Genomic DNA, 25,661 nt, shown 5'->3' with positions numbered 1-25,661 from the left:
GGATTCAAGCCTCAGGACCACATTAAGAAAATAAAATAAAGGTATTGTGTCCATCTATTACTTAGTCTGCTGTCACTCTATTAGGCTAGTGAAGAATTCAGCATACCTGCATCACATCATATTTTTGTTAAATTAGACAATCAGAAAATTAAGATTTATTATAATTTTATTTATTTTATTGTCTAGGTTACTTAATTTTAACACCTATTGATCACTATGTGGACAAAAAATGTTTTTTCCTTTTAATCTTCTAAAATACACCTCAATTAGACTTATACCAATACTTACTTTTGTATTCATGTTTGTCACAACTTTTTCTTTAACCAAAATAACAGCCAAGAAATAAATGATAAAATCTCCCATTCTGACTTTACTTGTAACAATTTTAAGAGGACAGCCCAGTAACTTCAGCATGAAACATGCTTATGTGGTTAAAGTTTTGTTATGTGCCACAGATTTAAATGACGATTCCAAAAAACATTCTTGTTGCTATAAATCTATACAAAATTTTTTTAAAATTTACATAGGACATTATCAACTACATGGAAGCCATACAGTTAACATTCTATGTACAAAGCATGTTAATCTATCATCTTAACAAATGTAAAATGTAATTGATTGCTAAATTTTATTTTCTGCTGTTTTTTTATTGTTTTCTTACATTATGTTCAATGTACAAAATTTTCTTTTAGTCGACAACAGTAGAAAATAAAACTGACGAACTGTTTCTATTTGTGATTAAGAACAAAGTGGTCAAGACAGAATTTGATAACACCAACCCCTAGGGAAAAAAAACCAAAAAAACAGAAAAGCTATGATAACACAGGATAGATACAAGCAACAAGAATGTCTTTCATTTTCAAAGCTGAATAAACTGTAGTATTCACTCATAATACTACATAAGAGTCTAAACATAAAATGTATCTAGCCTATGATTCAAGATAAAATACTTTTAAGAATCATCATGAACATTAATTGACAACTTATTATGTGCCAAACAGCATTCTAAGTGCTTTGCAGCTCATCCAACCCTCACAATCACTGTAAGAGAATAAACAATTATCACTTCCATGTCATATGGCACCAAGAGATTAAATTATTTATCCAAGGTCACAAAGCTGTTGTGTGGCAGAACCAAGATTGAAAACTAAGCAATCTGTTGCAGAGCTCACTTTTAATCATTTTAATTCTTCTTCGAAAGACAGCTGATAATGTTATTTATTCATGATGCCGAACTACACAGTTTTAAATTCTAATCCTTGTCTGTGAGTACAATGTGAGTGAAGTGAGCAGGCCATTATTACAGAAGTAGCAGAAGCTCAGGAGAGGGAAAAGATATTTTCTTCAATGACTTTCCTCTGATATAAAAATTGTGGGGTGAAGACTGCTCTGTTTGCAGTTGTGAAGTTCCTACTAATGCCAATGTCATCCCAAGTTCAAACATGGAAACCAAAAATTTATGGCAACACTCACTTGAAAAGACACACTGTTGATTCTAAAATGTTTAAGATCCTAATGAATTTTTTTTTAAATACAACATCTAAAACACTCAAGAACTTTATAATCTCATGAAAATGACTCAAACTCAACAGAAAAATAAAGAGCTACAAAATTTAAAAATAATGATATCTTTTTTTCCTCAGACTTCTATGTCTATGGGGGGGGGGGGGAAGGAGTGGTAGAGATAATTAAATCCACACAGCTTATAAGAGGGCTGAAGTATAAATTAGGAAGAAAATGAAGCCAACAATCTTATTGGTGGTGCTGTTCATTCTATCAGCTCCATAGAACAATTCAACACACAAGCTCCAACACAAGCTGATCACAGCTCTAACATTTGATGGCACGAAGGCACTTTCAAGTCAATGTATCAGAAGAAGAAAAAAATCACCCTTCCTAATAACAACTTTCACCTTTAGCAATCAAAATCTAGGTATTTTAGATTAGTGTCTCTCTCTCTCTTTTTTTTTGTCCAGATAGAAATTTTAAAAAGCATTCTACCTTATAGTATTACTGTAAAAGAAAACTAGGTAAATAAAATCTCCCTAATAAAATTCAAGACAAAAGAGTTTGATATTCACATTAAACTAGCAAAATAAGGAAAAGAAGGTAGGAGGAGAAAGAACAGGAATAATACATTTTAAAGTAAAATGCCTAACTAAAACACAAGGGTTGGAGTTGGGGTTCAATGGTAGAGCACTTGCCTAACACATGAGGCACTGGGTTTGATCCTCGGCACCACATAAAAATAAATAAAACAAAGGTATTTTGTCCATCTACAACAACAACAAATAAAATTTTCAATGCCTAAAAATAATTTACAGTTGAGATAAAATGTTGCTGAAACCAATCTCATATGGTTAGTAATAAGCCTTTGTTTTAACAGATTTCTATGTCTTCTAACTCTCCCAGTGATTTGACATACAACTACAGTTAAAATTCATGAGACCAATCCCCGTTTACAACTCATCAAAAGAAAACTTTTAGGCTTTTCAAGCTTTTACTTGCATATTTTCATAGACAACATGATAGTCTAATTTCCACATGGAGGTTTAAAATAAATATTAAAGTTAAATTAACACAATGGAGTAACTAATACTTTATTCCTAAGTGTAAAATGGTGATTAACAAGGGGGAAAAATCAGAGAAACACCTTAAAAAATATTTCAGAGTTCCTAACATGGAGTATCAAGTTTTACACCTAAAAGATATGAAACTTTACTATTAGCATGAAAAAATGTAAGTAAATTATTCACACAAAGACTTGCCCCTCTTTCAAGGACTTACCTTCTTTTTATCTCTCATTGAGCCTTTGCCTCGGACCATTATTTTACATCCAGTTTCTGCTTCAAGCTGTTTAGCGGTAAGTCCTCTGGGTCCAAGGATTCTCCCAACAAAATTAAACTGGAAAAACAAAGAACCACAAATTATTCATTTGCTATGATGGTCCTTAAAGTTATTTTAAAGTATATATGCATGTATGTATGTACGTACATACATACCTATGTGTAATAAGAAGTAAAATTTAGAGCCCTCATGAATCTCATGCCAAGTTTGGGATAAAACTATTGTTTTCTCATTGTTTTAAAATAAAATTATCATTTGTATTAACACAAACTATGAATTAGAAACAATACCCGATACACACAGAAGCTATACAGAATTGTCCACAAGTACATAATGTAAGCCAGAGTGTATTAAAGAGCTGATGAATGATTAGATGCCACCTAAGAATATAAACCTGTTCTATAAATTTCTGTCTGTTCCAGATGTCGGGTGCTGAATCAATTGTTCATTCTGTTAGTAGTGATTACCCTGTATGATTTAAAAGGGGGGGGGGGGCCTGAGGAAAAGTCCTACTTTCGTAACCAAAAAAGTCATACTTTCTCCAGATAGAAACGTATAAATTACAATTCTGAGTGAGCTGCTACAACATTGAGGGACAAATCTGTATTCTACCCTACATGCTAAGTCTTGAGAATATATATTTTTCATCATATTTCTTGGACAATTTCATGTCTGCATCTTTACTTTCCTTTATTTTTTTCCTTTCCATCTTTAACTTACACTTCTATTTTTTCTAAGGAGCCTAAACTCTTTCTTTCCATGAATAAGTCAGTCATATAAGCAAGTGTATAAATGAAATTTATTTTCATCCAACAGAAACTTTTAGACTCACATGTGAAAGTTTCTTTATATTAAGGCAAATGGTTTTTAGACATTTTACTTTAAAATGTATTATTTCTGTTTCCTGCTTTTTCCTTCTGTCAATATCTTGTTTAGCTATTTTAATTAGTAAATATCCAAATATCTGTGTGTGCATATTGAAAGTATATTTTCTTCATTTGCATATCATCTGCATAAAAACAATGAGTGTCTTCCACCAGGTCCATAAAAACTCATGAGTGGTTTTCATTTATTTAATAATAAAAAAATACTGATTCTTATGCATACAATTTCCCACCTTTCTCTTGCATTTATCCTACTGTTAGTGTATCATTATATCAAAGTAACAAGCTAGAATATTTACTGGTGGTCACAAGAAGCTGGGTACTTCCTTCACCCTTCTATACTCCAAAGGCGCTCTCTCTCTGCCTCAAAGAGGCTTGCCTTTGAGAAAGTGATTCTCATGTGAAAGGGGGGTAATTAATGCACGTGCATTCTTTGAAAAAAGTCTCCTCCCCCTAGGGATTCTGATACAGCCTTTGATCTATATGCACTTGACTAACTCTATAAGAGACCCCAGATTCTGAAATTTGCCCAAGCCACCTATTTACATTCAAATAAAGCCTGTTATTCTTTACCAGTTTCTTAGCTATTATATTTCATCTACCTTTTGACCGAGTCTAAACACAATTGTCATCTATTTTATAACAAGGAATTTTCTTTTTAGAATCCCCCGTCAACCTCACCATCCCACATCTCCAATCTGAAAAAACTAATAGTATACTAAGGTGAAGTGCTTAAACTCTGAAAACACAAAAATTCATTCAATTGATATCCAAGCTCCAATGAAACAGTAATTAGGAATTTCAGAGTCACATCAAATAAACCTTGACTACATAATGGAGGTGGTAACACTATCTGATAGAGGTATACTGACAGCTGTGCACACAGCATACATAGTAAGTTTGGCATAGAGTAGGCAATTAATTGTCTCCTAATCCCACTGCACATTCTCTTCAGGAAACCTCAACCCTTTGGCTCACTCAACAATCAAGCTTAGGATGTCACAGAAAAGGATATGATCAATGGCAAATTATATTTTGTAATCAAACAGCACAGCATATTACACTGGCAGCTGCCTCACACATCTCATGTTTACCACAGTCTCTTGACTGCATCAAGAGGCTGCACAGACTAACTTATACAGTCCGGGTTTGTGTAAGCATACTCTCCGATGTTCCCATAGCTACAAAATTACATGACAACAACATTTCTGAGAATATAAACCATTCATAAGCAACCTTATATAACTATACCTCAGTCTCTGGGCTCTCCATTCTATTTCACTAATCTATTTAGTCTTTCTTTAATATCATGATGTATTAACTACAGTGACTTTATTATAATAGATCTTGGTATGCAGTAAAAGCAAGTTCTTCTACTTTGCTCTTCAAGAGTGTTTTGGCTGTTTCTGGCCTGCCACATATTTTCACACATATTTTAGAATGAGTTGCTCAATTTCTAAAATAATATTTTTAAGAATTTGCATTGGAATTCTACTATAATATAGTATATATTCAAAACCATAAACATGGTATATAACTTCTCCATTTGATTAGGTCATCTTTTATTTTTCTCTCAAGAACGTAAACTTTTAAAGCATTTTTCATTATGCCTTTACTCTCACTTAAAACTTAACTCCTAGAAATTCATAGGGTTTTTTTCTGTCATCGTATATTATATTTTTAAAATTTTTTCCCTAAAAAACAAACATATAATTGGTTTTCCTATAAACTTGTATGCAACAATCTTGTTTTATTATTATTCTTGTTTTTTCTGTATATTCTTTAGAATTATTTCTTTTTCCTGTATATTCTTTAGAATTATTTAGGTAAATGATCACATCACTTGCAAATAAGTTATTTTTTTCCTTCCAACTATATATTTTTATTTCTTCTTGCTATCCTTTACAACACTGTCAATACACCAAAATTCAAGATTAAAGATTTCAAAAGTTCACCCCTAAAAGTTTGAAGTAATGTGTAGACATTTTTACATATATACTTTTTTAGGTTATAATGAATTTCAACAAGTAATGTTAAACTAACCTTCCATTCTGAAACTCAACTTGATCATAATTCATTATTCTTCTAATAAATTAGTGGATTCAGTTTCCCAGCATTCCAGTGATTTTTAAAAAATACATTCATGAACAGAACTGACCTACAGTTTTCCTTTCTCACAATATGCTTCTCAGGTTTTATCATTAGGGTCATATTGGCCTCAAAACATATTGGAATGTATTCTTTCTTCTTCTCCTCTTTGGGTAAGCTTCTGTAAGCCTAGTGTTATTTCTTCATGAAATACTGAACAGAATTCATTGGTGATACCACCTAGGACCACAATCTTCTCTGTAGAAAGTTTCAACTTACGGATTCAGTTTCTTTGATTCGTATGCCTTAGTATTGTCAATTGATACACTGTTTATCTAGAAACATATCCATATTGTCTAAATTGTCAAATTTCTTGGATTAAAGTTTGTCTAATTTTCTATTTAATATATATAAGATCTGTAGTGATTTACACACAACTAAGCTGGCTTTAGCAGTGTCCCACAAGTTTTCCAGACAGCATTTTTCACTTTTTACTATTTATCCACATTTCCCTTTTTCTTTCATTCTCCTTTGCTTTTGTTGATTGGGATGGAAAGATTTTAAACAGGTTCAGAGCTGGACACAGTGGCACAAGCCTGTAATCCCAACAGTTCAGGAGGCTAAGGCAGGAGAATGGCAAGTTCAAAGCCAGCCTTAGCAATGGCAAGGTGCTAAACAAACTCAGTGAGACCCTCTCTCTAAATAAAATACAAAATAGATCTGGGGAGGCGGCTCAGCTGTCGAATACCCAAGTTCAATTCCTGGTCCCCCCAAGTTGCTCCCCTAAAAAAACAGGGTCAGTATTCTTCCCTCCTCTTCACCATACTCCTACCATTTGTGATGTAAATTTGCACCTCTTCCCACCTCTTGAATCTAGGGTAGCAGTGACTTGCTTTGGCTGATGCAAAGGATATGCCAGTTAAAAGTCAACCTTATATGTGGTTCCACTCTCTTAAGACCCTACAGCTCGCATGAGGATAAATATGCACTAAGGTTGTTGTGGGAAGAAATACATGTGACCCAGTAACCATCAATGCCTACTGCTAGGAATCTCTCAAAAGCAGAACTGCCTGCCAACCCACAGTGGACTGCAGATTCAAACCCAAGCAGCTCTGCTGAATCCAGTCACAGAAGTGGGAGTACAAGAAATTGTTCATGTAAGTAATAAATTAAATTTGGGGGTGGTTTAATTATAATGCAGCAATAGGTAGACAATATGTACTCATTCTCTTCATTTTGAACTTTTCTCCTCCTTGATTTCTGCTTTAGTTTTATTTTCTTCCTTCTGCTTCCTTTGGGTTTAATCTGTTACTGTTTTTCCAAATTTCTGAAAAGAATGCTTATTGCATTCTTTTTTTTTTAATTGGCATTTTTTCCCCTAACGCATGTATTTAAAGATTTACACATAACTAAGCTGGCTTTAGCAGTGTCCCACAAGTTTTGACAGACAGCATTTTCAATACCATTCAGGTCAAAATAATTTGATAACTATTAAATATTTAAACGTATTTTTTCTCATTTCAAATCTATAAGAATTTCATAATTAGCTTTGGTTTTGATTTCTAGCTTCCTACACTGTAACAAGAAAACATACCATGTAAAATATTATTCCATTTATTTGTTCAGATTTGCTTTTTTAAATAGGATATAATCAATGTTTGTAAACATTCTATGAGTTGCTTAAAATGAATGCAAAGTCTACTTTGCATAAGATACCTGTCTCTGTGTTTTGCAGTGTTGGGGACTGAACCTAGGGCCTCAGGTATGCTAGGCAACAAGTTACCTCTGGGCTATGTCTAAGATTATTTGTCCTTTTACTTCTGTTTACAGGCCATGTTCATTGGCATACACATATGTTAAAAAGGTATCTTTCTGTCATTATGAAATGGCCCTCTTTATTTTCAGTAAATACTTTTGTCATTAAGTCTATATTGATATTAACATGAAGATACAGTTTTTTTATTTGACTTTGAGATGCATATTTCTTGATTACATACTTTGAATCTTTTGCTATTATTATATTTTAAATGGTATTCCTATGAACAGCATTTTGTTTCTTCATTCAAACTGTCAATCTTTCAATTTTAACTTAACTCATTTATACTACATGGATTTATATCAACCTTCTTACCAATAAGTTTTACTAATGACTTATCAAGTTGATCTTTTCTCTCTTCTGGTTGCTTTTAGGACTTCCATTTCATCATTAGTTTTCAGCAGTTCTAATATGGAAATATCTATCTATCTCCCTCTCTCTCCCTCCCCACCCCCCCTCACCCCCCCCCCTTTCTGATCATCATGTGAGCTGCTTCCCTCCACCATACTCTTCTGCCATGGTGTACTACCTCATCTCAAACCCCAAGAATGGAGCCTGCTGTCCATGTAGCAGAACCTCTGAAACCATGAGCCCCCAAATAAACTCTTCCTCTTCTACAATTGTTATGGTATGAGCTTTTAGTCACAGCAGCAAAAAAGCTAAAACACTCATACAGTATACCTTTTATTCCTCATACCCTCTCCTGTATTTCCCATCCTTCTGTGTCTCAGTGCTAAAGATTTTGTTTGGATTGTCCTCCAGAGTTCACTAATTCTACCGTCAAATGCTTCTAACCTCTGTCAAACTCATCTTAACTCATGGAAGTTAAGGATGTTTTGGTTTTACATTTTTTGGTTTCCATGTTTCTGCTTTCTTACACTTTCTTAACTGTTCTTACAAAGTATGAATCTGATAATTCTAACATCTAGAATTTCTGGGTGTTTGATTCTCTTGTTTATTCAGATTTTTGTTTGCAATCTTGCTCCCTATAAGTTAGCTTCTACTATGCACCTATAGTTACCAGCAACCCAAGATCATTCAATACAATTTCCCTTACTGAGAGCCAATTCTGAGTTAAGATGCAGTCTCTGAGAGGATCTGGGATGCTCTAAGTGAAGGATGACTCCTAGAGTGCACACCCATTTCTAGCCAAAGAAAAGTCTAAACAGGAGGGTAGTCTATAAAGTCCAATTTCTGTCATGCAAAGCTCAAGCCTCTCAGCCATCCTCCCCAGATTCAGCAAACATAACCAAATGAAAAAGTCAGGATTACATTCTTAATCATCTGGCCTCCTAAGGATGTTATCTTCTTGATGGGGCTCTGATGCATTCAACCAGATTTTTTCTTTCCTACTAGGTCCTATATCACTACTACCACTTTGCTGATCTGAACTACTTTGTACTTAAACGGAGAAATCCACTAAGCACTTTTTAAGAGGATGCCTTTTAATCTAAATTGATACAGAATTAACATAATTTCAGACAGTATGGGGTAAAAATTTATTGGAAGGAGGGTCTGGTGAAAAAAAAAAAAAAAAACCTTCACAGAAAATCTTACAGAATTTATCTACCTGCCTGGCCCTGTGTCTGCCTCTTGTTAGCTCTCCCTACTTTTCTGTTAACTTTTTTAACTTACCCAGTTTATATAATCAAGGATTCTACATATCTTTTCGCCCCATTTCCCCAATCAAGACAAAGTAATCTTTACATCCCCTCATTCATTCATTTTGTATAGTTTTGGTTATTTTTTAGCAGAATATAAAATGGCCTTTCATTTTCAAATTATATTCAACAAAATGTTTATTCAAGACTTGCTAGCTGCTAAGAAATGAAACAGATATGAGGGATTAAAAAAAGAAAAAAGGAAATGCCTGCTCAAGAAGTCTGTGAAAATGCCTTTTCTCGATTTGTGTCCTTGACTATTTCTTAAAACAAGTAACCTTGCCAACTAGTTGTACTTTATACAGATCTTTTTCAAATCAATTCATATGCTAGATGTATCTCAAACATGGCCCCCAAAAGTCTGGAAAAATGCACTGGAGATAGTTTAGCACATCAAATAGGTAACTGGTTTTGACTTCTGTCCTTTGTCAAACCAGTTGATCTACCTTTTCTGACTACTGCAAGAGCTTTCTCTGACACATCCTGCCCTTTTCATATACTAAACCTCCCCTTGCCTGAATCAGGGCTTCAAAACTATACAGAAAAAAACGCTTCTCACAGCTAATTAGGCCTTGTAATTACTACTCACTAAATTAAAAAATGTTCTTAAACTACATGAAGCCAAAACATAGAATCTGGACATAATTGGACATATTTTTTTTTAATCTTAAAAAACAGTCACTATTAAGAAGCAACAGACAGAAAAGTATGTTGAAGTGTGTAACATCGGGATTCTAATGCAGTTGAAACTGTCAAGGTCCTTCCTTCCCAAAATGTTGTTAAGTACAGAATGAAAAAAAAAATTACTCATAGCAGCTGCTTTGTCTACTGCAACCAATTTCCAAGTTAATATCCTTTGCCTTGCATTAAAATTCATTCTGTGTTGATTTATCATGCCAGTTCTGCAGCTTCATTCAATTAAAACAATGTCACAACACTTTCAAAGGAAATCATTTCAAACAGCCTGAGCCAAGTACAACTTTAAAAGCCTAAATAAGGGAAAGGAAAAAAAAAAAAAAAAAGATATTCATTAACCCCACTGTTTAAGTGCTGATATTTTCTGTGACTCACCAATTATATTTCTGCCAAGTGGCATGTTAGTTTCTAAAGAGGTTTAACAACAAAAATGTCTAATGCTATTCACTGTTGCTCACGACATTTTTAATAGAAATGATATATTTCTCAATGGTAAAATACAAAATTATGAAAAATCTTTCCATTAATCTTTTAAGAATTCTACAATTAAAGATAAAACTTCCTGTGACACATTATCAAAACCAATAACTGATAAAAAGTGTATTTTCAAAAGCATCTCAGTGAAACTTCCAACAACTATTAAAGAGTAATAATCTCTGCTTAAAATTTTGTAATTAAAAAAAACTATAAAAGAACATGTATTTTATTGCTTTTTGGAAAAAGATTGACAATCTGTTTTTAAATATCATGTCTAATATTTCAAGGTGACTTTAGTAGACACCTTAAAAACCTTATATTATCTCACAAAAGTTGTATTTAAACACAACCAAAAACATGTGTGTGGATATTTGTTAATGAAGTCTCACTTAGCAGAAGAACCCCCTCTAATTTAGCCAACACTACTCTGTTTATTTGCGTACATATTTAAGATGAGAAAAGAATAGTGAGCATTTAACCAGTTTAAAATATCAGAATGAATATTTCAAAATGTCTTGTGGCCATGGAAAGCAAATGCCTTATTCCTTTTCTACCATCATCATTAATTTTAGATAAGTAGCCAAATATGTCCCCAGAGAAACAGCTAATCTACACTACGTAATTATTATAGGCATCATTTTGTAAAATCTTTCTTATATTAGGACTTAATGAACATTTAGTATTCATGGCATGTGACCTACAAGCACCACATAAGAAAAATCTTCTTACAAACCTATGTACATAAAGGCACTGACAGCTGCTGTACATAAGGAAAACTACTAAGCAACTAAAAATGAAATCTGAAGTTACTGCATATGAATTAAGATATCCTGGGCTGGGGATGTGGCTCAAGCGGTAGTGCGCTCGCCTCGCATGCGTGCGGCCCGGGTTCGATCCTCAGCACCACATACCAACAAAGATGTTGTGTCCGCCGAGAACTAAAAAATAAATATTAAAAATTCTCTCTCTCTCTCTCCTCTCTCTCTCTCTTTAAAAAAAAAAAAAAAAGATATCCTAAATTAAAGAAAATCTTCATTATTGGGGATGATTATCCTTCTAGAAGCTAACTGAAAGTTGGGGGGGGGCACAATTAACTAATTTAAAAAAAAAAAAACCTGATGGCAAGGAAGGTCAACAGGGTTTTATGAGACACAAGCAGGCGACAATATTATGAGAACATAAATGTGGAAACCTCATATACTATGCCTTTTAAAAGATCCCAAAGTACTTTTCAAGTCTTTATTTTTGTTATTACCTCCTTCTTCAAGCAACACAAGCAATTCACTATTCTGTAAAATTGGCAGACCTTTTCTTCTTCTAATACCTTCTTCTCTCCTTCCTATCAAACAAGTAAAACTCTTCCTCACCCACAATACTGAGTGCAAGTAATCGCTCTGTAATTTCTCTGTTCCTTTACTTCCTGGAGAAGGTTTTCTCTCATTCAAAGTGAGGTAGGAGCCCTTGGCCACAAGGTTTATGATCTCCATGTTTCTTGAAGGTCATTACTTTAAGTCAGGCACAAGTTCTCTTATTTTAATTTTGAATTCACAGTGCTTTACACAACATATAACACACGAAAAACAAGTGAAATAATATTCAGCACCAACATCACACTCAAGAAGACATACGACCTTTTGAAACATTTTGGATTTTCAGATTAGGAACACCATGTCATTGACGTCTATGCAAATATCCAAATGCCCCAAAATTCCAAATAGTCCAGAATTTAAAACAAACAAACCAACCTGGGATTTTTAAACTTTCAATACTTGGTGCTTCAGGCCAAAGCAAAAGATAATATAAAGATAAAAGCAAAAATAAGTGAAAAACAGAGAATATTTAAGAAAATTAAGGCCTCTTTAAAAAAAAAAACTGAAAACTTTAAGCTTGACTAACCAAGAAGAAAACAGAATGTAAAAAAATAAAATTATAAAAAAGACACAATTAATACCAAGAAACAATTGTAAGATACTAAGAAACTACTATGAATAATCATACTCCAACAAATTGAACAACCTAGATTAATAAATTCCTAGAAACATACAACCTACCCAAACTGAACTGTTAAGTTATGGATAACCTTACTACACTGATACTAATGTGCAATAATCCAAACCTTCCCAACAACGAAACACCTAAGGACCACATGGCTTCACCACATGGCTCCACCAAACACTAAGAAGAATTATGCAAATTCTTTCCAAGCTCTTTCAAAAAACTTAATAGGACAATGTACTTTCAAATTCATTTAACAAGGCAAGAATACCATTGTGCTAAAGCCAGATAAGGACAAACAAGAACACAGTATCCTTCATGAACAAGTGCAAGAAACATCAACAAAATGAAGCACAATGGTAAGAGAGGAAAGAAGGAAGCAAGCTAACTGAAATCTGTTCTTCTAAGATCAGGAACAAGATACTGATGCCCACCCTCACCACTTCTACTCAACACAGTACTGGAAGACCTAAGCCAGAGCAACCAGGCCAAGGGCAGGAAATATAAGGCATTCAAAACAAAAAGAAGTTAAATTGTATCTGTTTGCAGGTGATATGATATTATATAGAGAAACTCCTAAAGACAATAATCATTAAAATATTTATGGACAAAGGGATCAAATGTCAACAAGTGCTCTCCAGTGGTTCATTAAAAAAAAAAAAAAAAGGTATAATAAAGCAGGGAAGGAAAACAATAATTGGAAATCTGAGTAAAGAGCTAAAAGGAGTTATTTGAGGTATACTAAAAATGTTTCTGTAAATCTAAAATTATATCAAAATAAAACATTAAAAGCTGTCAAGGGGAGGGAGAAATCCCTAAAGACTCCATGGAATAAACAAATTCAGTAAAGCTATAGAATACAAAATCAAACACATTTCTATACAACAAACAACATTTCTGACAACAAACTATCCAAAAGAGAAATTAAGAAAACAATCAGTTTCAATAGCACCAAAAATTATAAAATACTTTTAACCAAGGAGGTAAAAGATTTGTACACTGAAGGCCATAAAACACTGATAAGAAACTTCCTGAGGAAGATAAAATAAATATGTCATGTTAATGAATTTGAAGAACAAATACTGTTAAAATGTTCACACTACCCAATGTGATTTACAGATTCAATGAAATCCCTATCAAAACTCCAATGGCATTTTTCACAGGAACAGAAAATAATCCTAAAATTAATCCAATAAAGATTCCAGATAGCTAAAGCAATCTTAAGAATAAAGGTAAATGAATCACACTTTCTGATTTCAAACTGTTACAAAGATAATAAAACTATATGGTATTGGCATAAAAATATACGCACGGAACAAGCACAGACAGAAGCCCAAAAATAAACTCACGCATTTGTCAGTCAATTTTTGTCAAAGGGCATCAAGAATAAATACACATTGGAGGAAAGAACAGTTTCTTCACCAAGTGATATTGAGTATCCACAATATCAAAAGTTGGATTCACACATTTTAAAACATGAAACTGAACTCTTTATCTTACACCACATACAAAAACTTAAGTCAAAATAGGCCAAACACCTTTATGTACATGATCTGAAATTGTAAAACTCCACAAAATAGAGTTAAAAGCTCTGTAACAGTGGTCTTGGCAATCATTTTTTAGATATGTTATTAAAATAAGCAACAAAAACAAGTAGAATTATATCAAGATAACAAAACTTCTACAAAGAAAATAATCCACAAAAGGAAAGAGCAACTCAATTGCTGGGAGTAAACATCTACTCACCATGTATCTGAAAAGGGGTTAATATCTAGACTATATCAGAATATTAACTTCTCAAGCAAAAACAACCTAAAACCAACTGGAATTAAAAGGAAACAAATAGCCTGAATAGACACTTTTCCAAAAAGCAGCTATACAAATGTTCAACAGACATTATGAAAATGTGCTTCATATCACCAGTGATAAGGGAAATGCAAATCAAAGCCACAATGAGGGGCTGTGGTTGTAGCTCAGTTGCAGAGCACTTCCTAGCATGTGTGAGGTACTGGGTTTGATCTTCAGCACCACATAAAAATAATACAATAAAGGTATGAAAAAAATAAAAATGTATGTTAAAAAAAGACACAATGACATATCACCTCACACTTGTAAGAATAGCTATTGTCAAAAACTCAAAAGATACCCAAGTACTGGTAAAGATATAGAAAAAAGGGAATCATGTTCACTGTAGGTGGGTATGTCAATCTGAAATCAGTATGGAGGTTCCTCAAAAAATTAAAGAAAGCTCAACCCTCTATATTCTCTAGCAATGTCACTTTGGGGTATATACCCCAAAGAAATAAAATCAGTATACTGAAAAAGATCCAAACATCCATGTTCTTTACGGCATCATTCACAATAGCAGAGATATAAAAACAACCCAAGATATCCATATCAGAAAGTTAAATGGATAAAGAAAATATTAGTCGGCCATAAACGAAATCCTATCATTTTCAGAAACATGTATATACCTGGAGGACATCATGCTATAATGAAATAAGCCAAACACAGACAAATCTGCACTGATCTCTTGTGTGGAATCTAAAGTCAAATTCGCAAAACAACAAATAGAATGGTGGCTAGTGGTTGAATAAGAAATCACAGGCAAACTTTCTATCTCAATTGAGCTTGGAAAACATTTGCTTATAGGAAGTAACTCTTCCCTTAAAAGAACTCCATCTTTTAAGTATTCTGAATACTAGTTCCTTTTGGCACCTGCATTTGAGACTATGAAAAGGCTCATTATTTCAGAAACTATTATATTTCTGAAAAACCTGAGTTAACAAAACCAACTGCTATCTTGAAACTCTTTGTATACTAACATTCTAAGAAATTTAGTATATCTCATACCATAAAGAGCTTATTGAATATGTGGCACATAGCAAGTCCTCAACATACCTTAGAGAATGAAAAGTAAACTTCAAAACAAAAAACTCAGGTCATTAAAAAAAAAAAAAAAAAAAAAAAAAAAACCCAAGTCATGAAATCTGGTCTTCACTCTCTTGATCTGGTTTCAGTTCTAAGTCAAAAATAATAGTTTCTCTACCTAAAAACACAAAGATATGCTTTATACTATCAAATCATACTCCTAAATTAAAACTCCTAAACTAAATTTTATATATATATATATATATATATATAAAATCAAAGGATATATGCAGATCCCATTTTTAATTATGAAAGAAAATTTAATGTATTAAGACCATGTCCAAGCAAAAACCAGGGGTTAACCTTGGTATTAAAAAAGGAGATTTTGCAGACCATTAAATTTTGATTTAACATCCATTCGTTAATCAGTAAAACAAAGGTGAAAGTAGTTTATGTCAAAACTTCTGAAGGCTCTTGGTTAATCCCCAAACACAAAAAAGCCAAGAGAGTCAAAGATCTACAGAAAGACAATTCTGACCCCATCTCTAAGTACCCCTCCAAAACAAATGCCAGCTCAAGAGCTCATTCACAGGTGACAATTCTGAAAAAGAATATCAAACAACTCTGACTAACCCAGAAGTCTGATTAGCCAAATTTTACCTGCAAATTCAGGAAAATTAAAGAGAAAGAGTGTTTATAACTCCACTCCCCCACTAAAATAAGATTAGGCTGAGCACCCTGTATCTAAAAATACTTGGGCAAGTGTTTCAGATTTACTGGACTGACCATCTTAATTCAAACAATGTGAAATCTAAATTGCTCTGAAACCTAAAACTGGCACCCAAAATGTTTGGGCATTTTGGACTTTCAGACTAGGGATGCTCAAATTGTGTTATAAGGGAGACTACAGAAAGTACCAAAAATGATATTACAAAACTTTACTATCAATCATAGTTACCATGCGATCCTAGGAACTGGGGAAAAACAATTTGAAAAGGCATTTATCCATCATACAAACCCTCCGACAATGTGTCATTATGATGGCCTAGACTCATAAAAGATGCATCTCAAGGACATCTAATTTAAAACCCATTTTTAAAAGCAGATAATCAGTTATCATCACATAGAATTCTTTGGGGGAAAAAAGTCTCATTACAATTTAATCATTAAATCAGAGCAAAAAAATCTTTTCAAGTATATACAGGATGACTCTAACCTATAAAGGCTAGACCCTGCCAATATTTGGAACTTACCTACTAATCTGGCCAAGCCTATAAAACAATTTCTAAGGACCCAAAATTGATAATCAGGCAACTTTACTGACAAAACTATTGCCGATTCATTTGAAATACAGCACCTTTTACTTAATGTCATAGATAATTTCATTGATACACATTTATAAGATCTCCACATTTTCAAACAAATCCTTAATAACTTGCCAAAATTACCAGTTTGATGGTCTAAATAAAACTTCGACCTTCATGTCTCTTGATAAACAGACTAAAATGTTTCATACAGTATGTTTCACCTTTTATCTAAGACTGAGCTCCTTTAAAAATAAGATTATTATTCTTATTCATGAGCATCAGACTATATTAAGTGTCTATCAGATGCCGTACATTTGTTACCTTTATCTCTCCAAACAATTTTGGAGTGGACCTTATAACTATATAGACAAAGAAACAGATTCTTAAAAAAAAAAAAAAAAAAGACATGTGCTCAAAGCTAATATAATAATTTCAATTATTTTGCTGCAAATATCTGTTTCCAGTCCCCTTCTCATGAGTAACTTGATATGATTAATGCTAGATTTCTCAACCTCAGCAAGTACTAACATTTAGGGCTAGGTAATTCTTTCTTGTGGTGTGCTAGCCTGTTCATTGTAAGATGTTTAATAACATTCCTAGCCTCCACCCCATAAGTACTGGCAGTACCCGCCCCTTTCAAGTTTTATCACCAGGAAAATCTCCAAATATTGCCAATGTCCCTGAAGACAAAACTGTTCCCAGTTGAGAAGCACTGAGCTAATGGAATACTAGCAGATGGGACAAAAGCAGAGGTCTTATACATGCTTATGCAATTTTGCTTGGCTCTGGCATTTCAGTGATCTACAATAAGAGCATGCCCCCTCAAGTAGCTACTGCCCCTCCAGCCCAGCAAGAACATAAATGTAGAAGACCTAATTAATCTCACCCACTAATAGCCTAGATCAACTTAGACTCAGTTTCAATCATCAGAACCTCAGCCAACACAGATATCCATGAGGATCTGTTTATTAGTTTAAGCTTCTGAGTTTTAGAGTGTTTCATTGTAGAGTATTTGTAAGGCAACTGCTAAAAATTCAGCCAGCAAGGGGATAAAAACCAGGATTTAAAACCTAGAACTGGCCAGGAACAGTGGCATACATCTGTAATCCCAGGGGTTCAGGGGGCTGAGGCAGGAGGATTGCTGAGTTCAAAGCCAGCCCCAGCAAAAGCAAGGAGCTAAGCAACTCTGTGAGACCCTGTCTCTAAATAAAATACAAAACAGGGCTGGCCATGTGGCTCAGCAGTTAAGTGCCCCTGAGTTCAATCCCCAGTACACCACCACCACCCGCCAAAAAAAAAAAAAGAAAAAAAAAATTTATATATATATATATATAAAATTAGGCCTGTATTGACTCAAACGCCAACTACCATCTTGAGATTTTTAAATCAAAATATTCTCACACCCAGATTGTGTTTGGTACACAGAAAGATGCAACAAAAATCTGCTTTATTAGTTTATTAATGTAAACTTTGAAAAACTTTTTAATGCATTTTCAATAAGACTGCTCATATGAACTTCTCATTCCCACATCATTAAGCCAAGGGCTAAAAAACATTATGATTGGGCATGATACAGCACTACACCATTTTTCAGGTTCTGAATCTAAGGCTTCCTTCTTTTATCTGTTCCAGAGCTCTACATAAACAAGTACAAAATACTCTGGGCTGGAGATACAGCTTGACAATAGTAGTTCTTGCCTAGCATGAGAGGCCTTACATTTAATACTCAGCCACACAGAAAAAACATAAAAATAGAAAACAAAATACTGCCTTCAACTTAATGTTGACTTCTATAGTAGCGAAATGCAAATGACAAAAATATTAAAATATTTTTTCATATTTAAAAGAATACGCTTCAAACAAGTGTGCACAATGAATATTCCCTGTGCATCTAACATTTATCAGACACTGTTCTAAGCACTGAGAATATAACCCTGAAAAAGAAAACTTACAAAAATTCCCTGCCCTCATGGATCTTCCATGCTTGTTAACAACATTTACAGAGCATCAAGGTATTTTCCAAGTGCTTTACATGTTTTAAACCATTTAGTCTTCATAATCCTGTGAGAAACTTAGTATCTCCATTATGAAGTGAGGAAACTGAGGAACTAGTTACAAAACAAACAGAAGAGCTAGCCAGAGTCTGGGTCTGAGTTCATACTTCTGGACATTATGGTACCCTGCCCCTCTAAAGCTTTAATAATAAAAACATTTTATCCCAACAGGATGAACTCATTCTCACAACTCAAGATTTTATACAGACAGGGGAAGAAAAGAAGCATACAAAATGATCTCTAGGATGTATTAAGTGAAGACTAAGAATGCATGTTCTTTTAATGCGGCCAAAATTTAATGCATAATTCTGAAATAAATTTTTCCCACACGGCCAAAATCTGACACAGACTCTCCTGGTTTACTTTACCTTAAAAAAAAAAAAAAAGCAAAATAAATCTCCTCTTATATGCCAGTTATTACTCTATATTAGTAACCTCCAAGAAGAAAAACTAATAACTGTGTTCAGATTCCAACTTTGCTAAACTTAAGTGCTCCTAACAGCAATTTAAAATTAGGATATTAAAAAACTTGTCTGGAGGATCCAAACTTTTGTATCCATTTCTCTCCTCCTTTCTGGGGTAACAAAAGCATCACATCAAATCAGATCTCTACCTGCCTGACACCTCACATCTGAATGCCTATCTTCAAGCTTCACATCTCTATCAGAACCATGGAACCCCGTCTTCCCCGAAGCTATTCCCTCCTCAGTCTTTCCTGTCTCAGAAATGCAATTGCACTCCAGCTGACCAAATTCCACCTTTGGACCATTCCTGACTCAATTCAAATTTAATCTATCACCAAATCCTATCAGTTCTAACTCTAAAATATGCAAACCACGCCTTTCTTAAATCTTCTAGTTTAAGTCCCCTCCCCTGCCTCCAGACTAGTTTCCCTGCTCACCCAACAGTCCACATTCTCTCCACAAAGCAGACAGAAGGAATATATCAAAAACCCAGTGAGCATTCCTTGGCTAAAACCATTTGAATGGCTTCTTCTTTCACTCCAAATAGCATTCAAAATTCCCATTGAGCCCAAAGGCACTAACAAATAAGGCTCCTCTGCTAACCTTCTACTAGCACAATCCACAACAAGGTCACACCTGAGTTGCTGCACTCCCTTTTCACTCTGCCCAGAATGTGTTCCTCTAAATGGTTTTCATGTTTTCCTCCCCATGATTGTTCTTGTATGTATTTGTTAATTTTTTTAGAATTTTTTTAATATTTATTTTTCAGTTTTCGGTAGACAGAACATCTTTATTTTATTTATATGTGATGCTGAGAATCAAACCCAGCGCCCCGCACATGCCAGGCGAGCATGTTACCGCTTGAGCCACATCCCCAGCCCCCACATTTCTTATCATTTTAAAAGAAACTCTTTCCATGAGAACCCCTAGAAATGAACGCCCCCCCTCCCGCAGTCACTGTTCATCTATGTACCACACTTTGTGCTTCTCCATAGCAAGTACTACACCAAAAAGTATACATTCATTTGCTTACTGTCCGTGTCTGCCCCAGAAATGCTCACTCTGCAACAGTAGGCACACTGTTCAGTCCATTCTCTCCACCTCCTGGAACAATGCCTGACAAAACATCCAAGCCTGTGATCATCCACCTGGCAGCCTGGCTATTCTGATGATGAAGGCAAATTACAGCAATAATTCTAAAACTAAGCATGCATCAGGATCATCTACAGGACTTGATAATGGGCAGATTAGCGTTAGGGGTGTAGCTCAGTGGTAGAGTGCTTACCTAGCATGCTTCAGGCCCTAAGTTCTATTCCTAGCGCCACAAAAAAAAACAAAAACAAAAACAAAAAAAACCCTACAAAGGTGGTGGGGGAACCAGATGCTGGGCCTCTGCCCCATAGTTTCTGACTTAATCTGGGACTGGGCAAAAGGAGGAAAGGAAGACAGTGAAAAGATGCCCTCTGGACCCATGCCAGGTGCTCACTTAGAAAACTGTAAAAAAAAAAAAAAAAAAAGTCTTTTTAATAATACAGTATAAATATTCTTCCCTGAATGGGATTTATTAAAGAATAAATGGAAACAGATCAAGGTTATAATCTATTAAAGTCTTATGGCACATATATATTTATGTTAATGACTGCTACTCAAACTTTATCCCCCAGGGTTTAAAAAGCAGATGAGAAAGCTTATATCCTTTAGGGGACACTGAAATACCAAACAGTGCAGACCCCAGTTGGGATACTTTTTCCCATCTCTAGGAATAACCCTAACACTGAGGGTAGGCCTACAGCAGTCATGCCTAGCTTACAATCTGCCTCTCCAGTCATGGCAGATTGGTTCAAAATTCATTCTTTTCAAGAATTGGAAATTTGAAGATAAAGCCTTGTAACAAAAGGCCCAGTGTCTGAAATTATGACACTACTGTTAAAAGCAGTAATGAAACCATAAACTATTGCCACTAAAGTTCTCAGTAATCTCATGGTTCCTGCCTTGCTTTGGCTCTCCAATTCTTCCTTTATTTTTTTGACTTTTCCAATAACTTCCAAAAAACTCTTTTTTTTTTTGCCTCTGCAACCAAAAATATGCATAGAGTAAATGTGTAAGCTTTAAAGACAAGTGTAATAGAAATGCAAATTGTGAAATACTAAAGCTTTTCCCATAAATCCAACTTAAGGCATTTATTCCCATCTGCAGACTAGTGTTCTGTGTAAATAACTAATAAATCTTAGATCACATCACATTTTGACATTATGTCAAATTTTTTCTTCTACTTACTTCTTAGAGAAGTAGTCCAAAACTTAGCAAAAGTAAGCATTTTTCCTGGGCTGTGGTTGTGGCTCAGAGGTAGAGCATTTGCCTAGCATGCGTGAAGCACTGGGTTCCATCCTCAGCACCACAAAAAAATAAAATAAAGGTATTGTGGCCACTTATAACTAATATAAATAAACATTTTAAAAAAGTAACCATTTTTCCTTAGTTTATCCAAAAGGTATTGGATGCTTATTATCTGTCAATATTATGGGGTATATCATAATGAATGACAAGACCAAGTTCTTGTTTTATGTATTTTATATTCTGCTGGGGAGAGACAGTAAAATAAACAAGAAAAATGCCAGATAATAAGCACTGCTGCAGAGAAAAAAAGAAACTTGTGAAAAAAGTGAGTAACTCACAGGGCTTCTAGGTAAAATGTTAGAGGGAAGGAAGCCTCACCATCAATGAAGTGACATTTAAACTTAGATCCTAAAGAGAAGCAGCAGCCAGACAGTAGAGATCAGGGTACAGCTAAAAAAAAAAAAAAAAGGTTTTGAGGCTAGGAATAGACATAACTTGTTTTAAAAGGCCAAAAGAAGGACAATGTCACTACAATGTAGTGAAAAAGAGGGAAAATCATTAATGATGAGGTCAGAGAAATAGGCCTTGTAACAAAAGGCCCAGTGTCTGAATTTCTGTATTTAGAAATTAACTGGTATAGGACAAGATTATTCACAACAAGATGTTTATGGAGAACAGTTGAGTAACGGACTAAGATGAGAGGACAATCAGATTAGAAATAGTTTCCATAAAAATTTAAGAGCTGAAAGCAATCTTATATTCCCATACCCCATTTTACAGAAAGGATATGTGGCCCAAACTGTGACTTTTTTGAGGTCAGATTAAAGACAAATGGGGTTTAACTCATTGCTTTTTAACATTCAAGCCAAAGTTCTTCCCATAATTCTTTGCCTCATTTTGAAATCTCAAAAAGCTCTTTTCCAGGGGCATTTCTGAAAATGACATAGCAATAATCAAATGGAAACATATTTCAAAAGATAGAAATTATCCATACTTCCTTCCAGTCCCTCACATGAACTTTCTTAAATATTTACCACCAAATTTATGTTTCCACATTATATAAGCAGAAAAAAAAACTGAATAAAACAAAAGAATATACTTACATCTGGGTATTCTTTTACAGGCACATAAAGTTTCTCTTGTAACTGAACAATAGGTCCCACAGCATCAGGCAATTCTGCACTCCTTTTCTCTGTACTGCCATTTAATGTGTCATTGTACATGTCTTTCCGTACTCTGCTAATTTCTGTTAAAAGTAAAAATTTTAAATGTGTTAGACAAAAAAAGTATTCTTGCTAGTCCAGAAGAAAATAGGGGAGGGGGTTGCAGGGGAAGATTTCATGTATAGTGTTAAAACTCCAGTGAAGAATTACTGGCCTATTCTGTCTGTTTCTGGATTAAGCCCATGTTTAATAGATTGATAACCTTAATTAATTTCTACCACTAATCGAATTTATAACAACCAAATAAGACATCTTATTAAAACTAACTTCAGAGCCCAAATTCTTAAGCAGTATGATATAGATTTGTTTTACCTAATTTTTCCATGTTTAACTGCGGCCAGCCATTCCAAATGACTGCTTCATCAGTAACTATGAAGAGAACGCCTTCCAGACAACACACACACCAGAGGTTGTTTGACACTTCAGAACTAAGCTCTCTGAATGAAGTTTAGACTGGACCGCTTTGTTAGATCCTTTAGATGTCCTCAGAATATTCAGAAATGCCCAATAGATAATAGGTGGCAAGTTTAGCAGAAGTCCGAGTTTGATACACAAATTTAGGAGCTAAAGCTATGAGAAGGGAGATCTTAAAAGAAGGTAAAGGGAGAAGGGAGGGCTGAGGAAAACAAGATCTAAACCAATAAGAAATGAAGGTAGATAGGAGAACTTGAAAAGAGAGGTGATATAAAAACTAAGGTGATCAAAAGTATTGAATACTACAGAAATATGGTGAAGTAAAAAGAAAAAGATCGTACCTGGGATTTGACCATTAAGCTATTGGTGATCAAAGAAGTTTCAAGAAAAAGATGGTAATGGAAATCAAACTACTCAGAGTTACTGAATTAAATATAAGAAATTAGAGATATCCCAAATCAATAACCTTTAAAAAAAAGTATTACAATTCCTAGGTATAAATATATACTTAAAGAAAAAATGTAGAATCTATTTCACTAGGTCAAGTTTTTAAAGAAAATGGATTAATTCTTCCAAGAATTATCTACTAAGCTTCTATTCTGTGCTAGAGGATAGGTTCCCACTGGAACATATATGAATTGTCATTATTAGGCTATTAGCTGGATGCCTATGTAACTGTCTTCCATTCTACAGATTATGTCCTCCTTGAGGAAAAGGCTCACATCCAAATAAGTACTTTTTTAAACCTTTTATTTTTAAAATGTATTTTGTATATCACCCTAAAGTGAAATTCCAATCTACTGATATTAAGGAACTATCAAACTTGAATGCACTCTTTAATTTTCATAACTACTTATTTAAATCTGTTTCAGTTAAATAAAATCCAATACAGAAAAAAGGTGTGATCAAAGGTATTTTTACCCAGTTATAAAATATTACTTTTTAAAAATTATACACATTTTTGCTTCATTAATAGCAATATTCATTTCATTACAAATTTTTTCTCCTGAATAACAATTTGATTATCAAAGCTTACCAAAGGTTTAGCTTTGAATAGCAAATGAAATCAACAAAAATTAAAAAAGAGAGTACCTTGGATTTGACTATAAGGGCAAGACTTTATTCTTTCTTAAAGTTCTTGTATATGTCTAGTAATGAAGACTTTCTTAAGTATCAAATTAGTGTGTAGCTTAGCCAAATGGCATTAGAAACAGTTAATATAATTTAAATTACACATATATCCTTTCATCCAGGTACACCAAGAAAAAAGAATTTATACCATAAATGCAAGAACTGTTCAAAATTCAACAATCTGTTATAAGTAATCTCAGTAATATAACAGAGTAAGGAGGGGGAAAAATCATAACCTTCCAGATAAAAAAAATTTCCAAACTTAGAAAAATTAAAAGAGCCAATTGTAAATGATAAAAAAATATTCAGATGGTGATATTAAAATATGTATAAATACATAAAACCAATAACCTTCATATATATATAAAAAGCATCCAGTTAGATAACAATGTATTTACCATTAGGTTGTATTTCTATAAATAATTGTGTGATTTTTTTTTTTTGATTAAGAACTAAAAGTTCCGCAGGCTTCTGTTACCCACTGTTTCCCCTGAACCCAGACAGAGCCTGGAACACAGGAGTCCTCAATAAGAGTAGATAGGTGGGTAAATGACATAGGATGGGCTAGTTCTAAAGCATAGTTCTTATTTCAGCTCTCAAAGAACTTATCCAATATGAAAGACAGATAGGCAGTATTTCTCCCATTATTTGTTTCAGTCTCTAACATGTACCACGGACCTTAATACCTAAATACAGATTATGTAGCAGTCAGTTCTGATGGGAATGAAAAGATGACCAAGTCCTCAAGGAATGTACAATTTAATTCATTATTAAATCAAACCAGCTGAGTACTATCTTTATCAAGAACCTTTCTAGCTTGGAAGTCATCAGCAATTTCTGGTGTACTATTTAAATACTCATATCAGAACAAACTGTTAGAACTATAGTAACTCTTTTAGATTTAAGACAAGTCTCTTATTTAACCTGTGTATGCCTGTGCTTCATATCATTAGAGGTCCATTACTGAACGACTCAATTGAACTCAGTGCTCCCCAACCTTAGCATGCAAGAGGCCCATTTACTATTTTCTCCTATAACCACATGTTCAAAACTTTTCATCCACTAAGCCCCAGAAATTAGAGCTTCTTCTACTATTATCCTATCAAGTTGATAAAATTACAACCAAGCTATTGTAGAAGCATGCAATAGGTCTGGGGAATGCTTTAGTCCTTGCCTAACTAGTGGGTTAACAGGTACTCATTTCTCAAACACTGGAATGCTTCATAACTACTGTTATTGTTTTATCAATTATTACACAGTAATACTCAAATGTTCCCCCCATCTCTGTATGATCTTAGGAACCATTAATACAAAAATTCCTACTGCAATAACCCTTAAATTGGGCATGTATCTTCTATCTAAATTCCTTAATTTGTTTTTACACTGCTCTGAAGTT

The 25,661-nt window shown here is 34.0% G+C and overlaps 1 protein-coding gene across 4 annotated transcripts in view; it reads right to left on the bottom strand.

Annotated features, from left to right (window-relative positions):
• QKI (QKI, KH domain containing RNA binding) overlaps positions 1-25,661 on the bottom strand; it is a 134,202-nt gene that overhangs the window by 76,280 nt on the left and 32,261 nt on the right. For all 4 annotated transcript variants that reach the window (XR_014021952.1, XM_081294237.1, XM_081294238.1 and 1 more), the window contains exons 2-3: positions 22,601-22,743; positions 2,788-2,904 (exon numbers count right to left, since the gene is read on the bottom strand). Coding sequence is in view for 3 of the 4 variants with exons in the window: in XM_081294237.1 (XP_081150363.1) it covers positions 2,788-2,904; positions 22,601-22,743 (260 nt within the window). In the remaining variant the exon portion in view is untranslated. The remainder of the gene's footprint in view (positions 1-2,787; positions 2,905-22,600; positions 22,744-25,661) is intronic.

The sequence above is a fragment of the Spermophilus citellus genome (genome assembly GCF_964194105.1).
Source record: "Spermophilus citellus genome assembly, chromosome: 5".
NCBI classification, from domain to species: domain Eukaryota; kingdom Metazoa; phylum Chordata; class Mammalia; order Rodentia; family Sciuridae; genus Spermophilus; species Spermophilus citellus.
Note: the sequence above shows the minus strand (reverse complement) of the source record. Positions and strands in the feature narration are given on the sequence as shown.